Raw genomic sequence first — 11,649 nt, forward strand, 5'->3', positions numbered from 1 at the left:
AAAAAACATTCAATTAGTAATGATTGGGAGAAGTGTTTATTAGTTTTTGACAAAGGCAGCCCAGCCATTTTGAAGATACGGAGCTAAATATGTAAAAAATGGCAGTTTTTGAGAGAACTAAGCGTCCGATTTAAATGATTTAAAAAACACAGCGAGGATAAAAAATTATTACATCTTTTTTTTTATTTTCCATAAAATATTTTTGTAATTTGGATCAAAAATTGAAAAAATTACCCAGACTAAGCACAGTCTAAGCGTCACTTTGGTGCAAATGTTTACCCAAGTACGTTTAGACTGTTTATGTACTGGAGCACTTTTCCAATTTTGTGAAAAATTATTGAAAAATGTAAAAATGCCGCCAAGCTAAGCACAGTATAGGTGAAAATGTCGCACAGAATTATTTGCAAGTGCGTATATACAGTGACTTAATTTGTTCGTCAGTAGACTCCTTTTTCTAATAAAATTTTAATTTGCTGGTCAGTAGGGTCTCTTTTTGTATTGACATTTTAAATATGCTCGTCAGTAGAGTCCCTTTTTGTATTTCGATTACAAATATGCTCATCAGTAAAGTCCCTTTTTGTATTAACATTTTAAAGTCGCTCGTCAGTAGAGTCCCTTTTTTATTATCTAGAGATCTAAATTTAAATTTGCTCGTCAGTAGAGTCTCTTTTTCTATCAACATTTTAAAGTTGCTCATCAGTAGAGTCCCTTTTTTATTATCTAGATCTAAATTTAAATTTGCTCATCATTAGAGTCCCTTTTTGTTTAATTGGTCGTCAGTAGAGTCCCTTTTTATGGACATTTTAAATTTGATCGTCAGTAGAGTTCTATTTTGTATTGGCATATAAATTTGCTCGTCAGTAGAGTCCCTTTTTGTATTTCCATTACAAATATGCTCATCAGTAAAGTCCCTTTTTGTATTAGAATTTTAATTTGGTCGTCAGTAGAGTCTCTTTTTTATCTAGATCTAAATTTAAATTTGCTCGTCAGTAGAGTCTCTTTTTTATTATCTAGATCTAAATATGCTCGTCAGTAAAGTCCCATTTTGTATTAAAGTTTTAATTTGGTCGTCAGTAGAGTTCCTTTTTTATTATCTAGATCTAAATTTAAATTTGATCGTCAGTAGAGTCCCTTTTTTATTATCTAGATCTAAATTTGCTCGTCAGTAAAGTCCCATTTTGTACTGAAATTTTAATTTGCTCGTCAATAGAGTCCCTTTTTGTATTAAAGTTTTAATTTGATCGTCAGTAGAGTCCCTTTTCTCTTAAAATTTTAATTCTATCGTCTTGTACTATAATGATACAACTTTTTCAATTTTGTGTAAATTTTAAGGCAACTATTATTTTATAAATTGAATTCCAAATAAAATGACGATTGTTAATGTTCTGGAGATAAATTGATTTATGATTTATGATTTACATTTGATTTGCTCGAAAAACGGCTCGGGTGCGTAAAGAAGTTTTACTTCAAAAATGTTAGATCGTTTCTTTTATGGCTTTGAAAGGTCTCGACGAGTAGATGACGATTTTTGCAAAAAAATATTATTTTGTAATAAAAACAAACAAAACTAATGATTGTATTATAATTAGAATGTTAAGCATTATTATTATTTTTTTAAATATGTGATTAATACTTTTTTATCGAATAAATCGAGGAACTCAAAGTGAACTATGCGAATTTTCACGAATTTATAGCTGAGGTGCTTAAAGAAGTTTTACTTCAAAATTTTTAGATCGTTTCTTTTATGGCTTGTTGGGTATCGTTTGAAAGGTCTTTTTGAATAGAAAACGATTTTCATGAAAAAAATGATTATATATATTATATATCATATAGTTTTAGATATAACAAGATGGCAAAAATAATGAAAGTTACAGCATTTGTTGTAATATATTTGAAAATGTTTAGAATTTCTCGAATATTTCATTACCAGGAAGTTCCAGCAATTTGCCTTAAGACACCATGCCATACACCACTAGTTATAAACTACATTACTACAACTACAATTATTATTATTATTACCTTTATCCTGTTCCTCATCAGATCTATCAGCCCTCAGAACCCTCCTCTTATTCCTCACAGCCGACTCCTTAATTTCTCTCTTCATCCTCCTTAATTGTTTCAACTCTCCTCGTCTGATAGCCCGATCAACTCCACTCAAATTCTCCTCGAATTCATTCTCCAACATGCCACAATCTTGCAACAAATCCCTAAACTGGTTCCTCAATTTGGTGATCTCGTAGAACCTTTGCTCTTCAAAACCGCGTCTCCTGCACCACGACCTGGAAGCAAAATTATAGAAAATTAATAAAAGGACTGCCTTAAGACACCATGCCATACACTATAAGTTATAAACTATATTACTACATCTACAATTATTATAATAATTGTAATATAGTTTATAACTAGTGGTGTATGGCATCGTGCCTTGAGGCAAATTGCTGGAACTTCCCGTACCGTAATGAAATATTCAAGAAATTTTAAATCTTTTCAAATATATTATTACAAATGATGTAACTTTTATTATTTTTGCCATCTTGTTATATCTAAAACTATATGATATATAATATATATATATATATATATATATATATATATATATATATATATACTGACGAGCAAATTTTATAAGAGACAAACGGGGACTCTACTGACGAGCAAAAGATAGAAAATTATTAAAAGGATTCTACTGACGAGCAAAAGTTAAAATATACAAAAAAGGGACTCTACTGACTAGCAAACTTAATCTAGAATTAAAAAAGGGACTCTACTGACGAGCAAACTAATCTAGAATTAAAAAAGGGACTCTACTGACGAGCAAACTTATTTACGAAAAAAATAGGACTTTACTGACGAGAAAAATTATTTACGAAAATTAAATTGGACTCTACTGTTGAGAAAAATGATTAATAAAAATAAAATTGGACTCTACTGACGAGCAAACTTAATTACGAAGATAAAATAGGACACTACTAACAAGCAAAATAAATTATATAAATATATTAGGACTCTACTGACGAGCAAAATGATTTTCAATAATAAAATAGGACTCTACTGACGAGCAAACTTATTTACAAAAAGACAATAGGACTCTACTGGCGAGCAAACTTTATTATGCAAAGTGAAAAAGAAGGACTAATCTAGAATTAAAAAAGAAACTCTTCTGACGAGCAAACTAAATCTAGTATTAATAAAAGGACTCTACTGACGAGCAAAAGTTAATTTTACTCTTTACAAAAAAGGGACTCTACTGACGAGCAAAAGTATAGAAAATTAATAAAAGGTTCCTACTGACGAGCAAAAGTTAATTTTACTCTTTACAAAAAATGGACTCTACTGACGAGCAAAATTATAGAAATTTAATAAAAGGACTCTACTGACGAGCAAAAGTATAGAAAATTAATAAAAGGACTCTACTGACGAACAAAAGTTAATTTTGTTCTTTACAAAAAAGGGACTCTACTGACGAGCAAAAGTATAGAAAATTAATAAAAGGACTCTACTGACGAACAAAAGTTAATTTTGCTCTTTACAAAAAAGGGACTCTACTGACGAGCAAAAGTATAGAAAATTAATAAAAGGACTCTACCGACGAGCAAAAGTTAATTTTACTCTTTACAAAAAAAGGACTCTACTGACGAGCAAAAGTATAGAAAATTAATAAAAGGACTCTACTGACGAGCAAAAGTTAATTTTGCTCTTTACAAAAAAGGGACTCTACTGACGAGCAAAAGTATAAAAAATTAATAAAAGGACTCTACCGACGAGCAAAAGTTAATTTTACTCTTTACAAAAAGGGACTCTACTGACGAGCAAAAGTATAGAAAATTATTCAAAAGACTCTACTGACGAGCAAAATCTATAAGAGACAAACGGGGACTCTACTGACGAGCAAAGGATAGAAAATATACAAAAAAGGGACTCCACTGACGAGCAAACTTAATCTAGATTTTAAAAAGGGACTCTACTGACAAGCAAACTAATCTAGAATTAAAAAAAGGGACTCTACTGACGAGCAAACCAATCTAGAATTAATAAAAGGACTCTACTAACGAGCAAAAGTTAAAATATACAAAAAAGGGACTCTACTGACGAGCAAACTTAATCTAGAATTAAAAAAGGGACTCTACTGACGAGCAAACCAATCTAGAATTAATAAAAGGACTCTACTAACGAGCAAAAGCTGAAATATATAAAAGGGGACTTTACTGACGAGCAGACGAGTATTTCAGTTTGCTCGTCAGTTCATATAACGCAAAATATAGTTTGCTTGTCAGTAGAGTCCTTTTTATTTTCATGTCTGGTAAAACACAGTTGATAATGAAAAATACTAAATACAAAAATTCAAAAAATCACCCAGGCTAAGCACTGTCTAAGCGCCACTCTGGTACAAATAAACTAAAAACTAAACTATAAACTATAAATTCAGTATAAAAAAAAAATTAAAATTAAAATGTTTAATGACCTGGAATCCTGGTGCACATCAGACTCGTATTTGACTTCTAACCAGGCACGATAGGAATTTAGCAGGGTTACAGGATCACCGTGATCTGATTCCAGGGGTTTCCTGGCTCGTTCACATTCTAAATCGCGGTAGGCGCGATTAGTAAAAGGACTTTGGACGTTTAAAGCAGCTGCAGCACTCAGAACTGGTTCGACTTGGTGGAACACGGATCCTGATATAAGCATTTTGCCTAAGATTATGTCCACAGGAATCCTTGCCAAAGCTTTGCCTGTGCTGGTTAAGGACTCATCGTTGGTTAAGGCACTGTGTTGCTTAAGAGATAAAATAGCGTCTTCGATGGACTGGTTTGTAGGCGGTTCGATAAAAGGAAACTTTCGTGCATCCGGGAGACCCATGGAAAGCATTTGTAGCAACAAGGAGTCTAAGGGTACTTTTTGTATCTCCGGGGTTGTGTATAAATCCATTGTATCAAACTGGTCTTGTGTGTACAGTCTGTAACATACACCAGGACCTGTACGACCAGCTCTACCCATACGTTGTTGTGCACTAGCTTTAGAAATCCAGACTTCTTTCAAACGTTGCATCTTAAACATGGTGTCATAAGTCATTTCTTTAACTTTACCGGAATCCACGACGAAACGTATACCGTCTATAGTGACTGAGGTTTCTGCAATATTTGTGGACACTATGCACTTTCTCATACCATCAGGAGCGTAGTCAAAAACTTTATCCTGCTCGGCCAAGGATAAAGTACTGTGTAAGGATAAAACAACCCAGTTGCCGTGTTTTTCGTTGTACGCCTTGGCAGCATCCACAACCGCTGTAATTTCGCTGATACCACTAACAAAAACCAGCATGTCACCTTTTTCAGTCCTCGGATACTTATCATCGATCATTTGCATTATTTGCACATACGGTTCAGGATTAAGACGCTCAGACTTTGTTTTGGCTTCCACAAAAACCGGCCGGTAGTGCAAAGTTATAGGAAACAAACGTCCAGGCACTTGTATCACCCGCGCGTTCTCATTAGCAAAATACGCGCTAAATAAATGTATATTTATAGTCGCAGACATCAGGATAATTTTAATATCCTTTTGGGTTTGCAGCAAACATTTAATAACACCCAACAAAAAATCACCGTGCAAGTGGCGCTCATGAACTTCATCCAACACCAAAACTTGGTATTTGGATAAAACCGTCTCCGACGACATTTGCCTTAACAAAAGACCTTCCGTGATAAAACAAATCTCAGTAGTCTTGTTTTTAGTACGTTCAAAACGTATCTGATACCCCACAATGCTCCCAAATTCATTAAGCATTTCGTACGCGACTCTTTTGGACAAAGATATACAAGCTATACGTCTGGGTTGGGTACAAGCAATACTACGATACCCGTGTTCGTACAAATATTGAGGCACTTGTGTGGATTTGCCACAACCAGTATCACCTGCAACGATGACCACACGTTCTTTATCAACAGCCTGCAAAATTTCTGTTTTATACTGATGTATGGGTAAATTTGTTTGCGCCTCCCGCAACTTTTTTAATTTACCAAACTTTTCTTTTTGCTTAAAATCTAGATAAAACGTGACGACATCCAAGAAGTGCTCAAACTCCAATTTACCTATAACTTGTTTACGTCTACTATAATCGATCGGTATACGATTAAACATAGCATCAGCATTAGGTATCCTAATATTCATGGTAAACCGTTTATCATACTTTTTAGGTACACCTTTGTTACTACAAACTACATCATCGTTTCTAGATTTATTTATCAATTCTTGGCCGCTTTTAGCGAGCAACGTTTCATATTTTTTAACAAAAAGCCAGAAATCTTTATGGTCTTTATTAAATGATCGTTTTCCCTACCGTACATGATGACATTGTTCAACTCGGTTTGGTAGTCCAGAAAACTGAACTTTTTGTCAGGTTTTTCGACATCTTCATCTTGCCTGCTGGATGATGGTTGGGATTTTCTTGATTTTTTGTGCTTTCGGGAATGTTTGTCACTGTCGGAGTCGCTTGTACTGTATCGTCTACTCTGAAAATAATAAAAAAATATATATAGTAACTGAATAAATTAAAAAGCATTATTTTGAAGTAAATATTTGAATAAGATATATCAAGTACAAGTGAAAATCTCTTCGTTTCCATTTGACTCCATTTGACAGTTTTCTTGTAATTCATCATATTATAATATTAATAAAACATTACCTATACATTTTATATATAACAAACGTATCTACATATAAATATAAACAATAAAAGAAATAGAACATAAATAATATTTTTTCCCCATAACCTCAAAATCTATTTCACTATTAATTTACTTACATATTCATGTCTGGACATATTAAATATTATTAATAAACACTAAAATCACTCATATTAACAATCACTATTTATAAATAATTACATAATAACTACTTTTAATATAAAACTAACTTATATTTATCTTTATTTACAAAAGATATGACGATTTGCAAATTTTGCATCATAACCTCAAAGAGATGTCAAAGAGCTGTTAAACAAAATGGAGTTCGGGTTTTTGTGGCGCAAAATTCAAATTATTTAAAACTAACTTAGAAAAAATAAAAATGTAATGCATATTATTATTAATATATTTATTATTATATTATTTAAGTGTATATTATTATATAAAACAATTAAATTACACTAAATTTAAATAAATAAATTGTCCAAAAGATGTGCCAAAGAACTGTCAAACAGAATTGAGTTCGGTTTTTTATGGCGCAAAATTCAAATTATTTAAAACCAACTTAGAAAAAACAAAAATGTAATGAATATTATTATTAATATATTTATTATTATATTATTTAAGTGCATATTATTGTATAAAACAATTAAGTTGTATTAAATTTAATAAATAACAAATTTTGCATCATAACTTGAAAGAGATGACAAAGAACTGTCAAACAAAATGGAGTTCGGTTTTTTATGGCGCGAAATTCAAATTATTTGAAAAGTAACATTTTAGAAACAAAAATTGAATGGATTTAATAATTAATATATTTATGTACTTAATAATTAAATTAGTTCGGTTCTTTAAGGCGCAAAATTCAAATTATTCAAAAACTAACATGTTAGAAACCAAAATTAAATGGATTTAGTAATTAATATATTTATGTACTTAATAATTAAATTATGATTATATTGAAAATTAAATTGTGTTAATTAAATATATTTATGTTTCTAAAGTAGTTTATCAAACAATTTTTTGATACAACTGATTCAAACGACATTTTTTGCATCACTTAATCTTAAATATTATAAGAAATAACATTAAATTTTTTAATTTAGAATTTACTTTTTAATTTAAATTTCTAATATAGAAAGTTTTCTTTTGACTTTAAATAATATATTGACTTACAAAGCTAACAAGTAATGAATCTTAAATTAAATACATTAGATCACAATTTAATTAATAAACATTTTTTGTTAATATTTAAATTAATTAGACATTAATTTAAAATTATTTTTTTAATTTAATGAAAGTTACTAAACGCCTTTTGCATAAAAACATCCAAGAAAAAATAGGATTGAAAGAACTATTCTTAAATCGATTCTAAATATAACTTTCATTTGATTCGAGTTATTATATTATTATTAACTTAATACTATTAAATAATAATTACTTAAGATATTTTTGGGAAGTCCAGCTGATTCAAGGCAGTTTTGATAATCACCATCAAATTTCTTCCTAAATATCTGAAGAGTGTTGATAAACTTACAATTAATTCTTTGTCATCAATTAAATATTTTGACTGTAGTTTTCTGCAAAACAAATAAATGAAATTAATCATATTTTATTAATTTATAGTAACTTTCACTACTAATTAAATTTCCAATCGATGTCCTTCAAACATATTTATAAAATACACTTTTAATCAATTTGTAGTAAACGAGCTTAAAGAAGTTTTACTTAAAAAAATTGAAAATGTGTTTTTTGGCATGTTGGGTATAATTTGAAAGGTCTTTTTGAATAGAATCCGAATACTGTAATAAACCATGTAGTTTATCCACTTTTAATGTATTTGTGGCAAACGAGCTTAAAGAAGTTTTACTTCAAAAACATTAAATTGGTATTTTGTTCATCGTTTGATAGGTCTTTTTGAATAGAACCCAAATATACAATTAACTATGAGGTTAATCAATTTTTAATGAATTTGTAGTAAACGAGCTTAAAGAAGTTTTACTTCCAAAAAATTTAATTGTGTTTTTTTTTGCATGTTGGGTATCATTTGAAAGGTCTTTTTGAATAGAATCCAAATATAGCAATTAACTATGAGGTTTATTAGCTTTTCATGAATTTGTAATAAACGAGCTTAAAGAAGTTTTACTTCCAAAAAATTTTAGGTTGTGTTTTTTGGCATGTTGAGTATCATTTGAAAGGTCCTTTTGAATAGAATCCGAATACTGTAATTAACTATGAGGTTTATCTACTTTTAATGAATTTGTAGTAAACGAGCTTAAAGAAGTTTTACTTCAAAAATTTTAGATTATATCTTTTATGGCATGTGGGGTATCATTTGAAAGGTCTTTTTGAGTAGAATCCGAATACTCATATTAAGTCTGCGATTTGTCTACAAAATAAACACTTTTAATGAATTTCTTGTAAACGAGCTTAAAGAAGTTTTACTTCAAAAATTTACAATGTATATTTCATGGCATGTGGGGTATCATTTGGAAGGTCTTTTTAAATACAATCTGAATACTAAAATAACTTTACACACAAACATACACACACACATACTTTTTCCAAATTTTCAATTCAGAATTACTTGAAACGTCGAATTAAAATTAATATATTAATATAATAAAATTAGCAAATCGGATTTTCTGGGGGAAACAATACTTCTTTAGAGAACTCTACTGACAAGCAAATTTAATAGCAAAATCCCAGAAAAAAGGACTCTACTGACGAGCAAAACTAAACAGCAACTTAGAAGATAAAAAATGACTCTACTAACGAGAAAATTAAATTAAACCTCAAATGTAAAAAAGGGTTCTACTCACGAGCAAAATTCACCAGCATTTTCGAAAATAAAAAAAGACTCTACTGACGAGCATAATTAAATTCGAACCTCAAATATAAAAAAGAACTCTACTAACAAGCAAATTAAATTTAAACCTCAAATATAAGAAATGACTACTAGAAAATAAAAAAGGACTTTACTGACAAGCAAATATAAATAGCAACTTAGAAAATAAAAAAGGGACTCTACTGACGAGCAAAACTAAACAGCAACTTGGAGGAATTTAAACCTCAAATATAAAAAAGGACTCTACTAGAAAATAAAAAAGGACTCTACTGACGAGCAAAATTAAACAGCTACTTAGAAAATAAAAAGGGATTCTACTGACGAGCAAAATCTTAAAAAAAAGAAGTTAAAAAAGGACTCTACTGACAGAGCAAATTTCAATATAAATCTAGAAAATAAAAAAGGACTCTACTAGTGATTTTTTGAATTTTTTAAATTTTTAATCCAAAATTACAAAAATATTTATGGAAAATAAAAAAAGATGTTAGAATTTTTTATCCTCAAAAGCAATTGTTTTGTCAATACAAGCAGAAAGTTTTTTAGATACAAAAAACACACACACACATATACACACATATCCATTTAGTTTTCTGAGATATGCCCCTCAAAAATGTTCAGAAACTTTCAAAACGTCGGGAAATGCAAAACTTATCATTCTCGATTTTTGACACCTTACTATAACTACTACGGGAAGTTAATAAAATAAGGGTAGGTTTTTAGTTCCAAAATTCAAAAATCATATTACAAATATAATAAAAAATACAAAAAAGTAATAAATAATTTATAACAATTACCATATATCATTTACTACCTGCACACTTGGTTGCACCCCCCGGTTCCGCCAACTTCTTCTGCCGATTACAATGTGGCGTCGTCGGATCCCATATATAAACATAATACAAGGACAATATGATAGCAGCCAGAGAGACACAAAAAACATACGCCACCACTGTAAAAATCCTGATGAGCTTCTGATTCTGTTTCGGTTCGTAGAGGCGATCCTTCGAGTCGTCTCCTGCCAATTTCACTTTCTCCTCTTGGCTACTTTTGTAACTCATGGTAATTGAAATAGTAATAATAATAAAATTAATAGTGATAATAATTAATAGAATTAATAATTAATGGTGATAAGAATTCATTTTTGTTTTTGTTTTATTATTAGGTTATGCTTGTGTCACTTAACAAATTGATATAGATGTGGATATGTAAAAGTTACTAAGGCGCATGTTCAAAGATTTCAACTGTACGATATATTATTTTACGTTGCTTCGGTTGCGCTTGTATATATTATTTTACGGATAGTTTACATTTTCAAAGAAACTATTTTTAGATCGGCATTTGTTTATTAGCACGACTTTGTTACATTTGAAAACTGTAACAAAAGTATGCTGGTGAGAGGGCGAAGGGGGGGATCGACAAAAAATAACAAAATATGACGAATATAATAAAGGACTCTACCGACGAGCAATTTAAATCTCAAATATAATAAAGGACTCTACTGACGAGCAATTTAAATGCTAGAAGATAAAAAAGGACTCTACTGACAAGCAAAATTAAGAAAACTAGCTGTAAGTGGAATTCTGTCTTAAGGCAATTAAGGCATCGTGCCTTAAGGCAAATTGCTGGAACTTCCCGTGCCAAAAATTATTATTTTTTTAAAAACGATTAACATTTTTGAAAAAATTTTACTTCGAAAAAATAAGATTTTTTAGAAATTTTAAATTGGACAAAAAATTACTTTTTTTGAAAAAAAAAATTTTTTTTTTAAAAAAAATTTTTAAACAATTTTTTTTGTAAAAATTTTTTTTTGGAAAAAATGTTATCTTCATTTTGACATATTTTGGAAGATCTGAACTTTTTTTCAAAGCAATCGTACTGCCTTAACTGCATAGAGACAAAATATAAAGCGCGTAAGCGCCGCGTCGCTGTCTAACGGAAAAACATTGGTACGGAACCCATAGGAATGTAAACAAAACTTATACTTATTGTTAAAATCTCAATAAAATATCTGATAATTTGATATGCATATGTCTAATGTCTAATGATTATTGTTGACCGCCAAATGTTATTTTTTTTAGTTTTTTTTACTAGATCTCCGAAACCGCTAGACCTATCTTCATG

At 30.1% G+C, this 11,649-nt stretch overlaps 1 protein-coding gene across 1 annotated transcript in view; it reads right to left on the reverse strand.

The window, feature by feature from the left end:
- LOC113386947 (probable ATP-dependent RNA helicase DHX34) overlaps positions 1-8,706 on the reverse strand; it is a gene marked incomplete at its 5' end in the record, with an annotated part of 19,085 nt that extends 10,379 nt beyond the window's left edge. Inside the window, 4 exon segments of the mRNA XM_026624706.1 lie at positions 2,020-2,279; positions 4,463-6,338; positions 6,341-6,383; positions 8,683-8,706. Coding sequence (XP_026480491.1) covers positions 2,020-2,279; positions 4,463-6,338; positions 6,341-6,383; positions 8,683-8,706 — 2,203 coding nt within the window.
- Positions 8,707-11,649: the final 2,943 nt, after the last annotated feature.

This window comes from Ctenocephalides felis, unplaced genomic scaffold (assembly GCF_003426905.1).
Source record: "Ctenocephalides felis isolate EL2017-DRISC unplaced genomic scaffold, ASM342690v1 CF-g0.4_SCAFFOLD_03571, whole genome shotgun sequence".
NCBI lineage: Eukaryota > Metazoa > Arthropoda > Insecta > Siphonaptera > Pulicidae > Ctenocephalides > Ctenocephalides felis.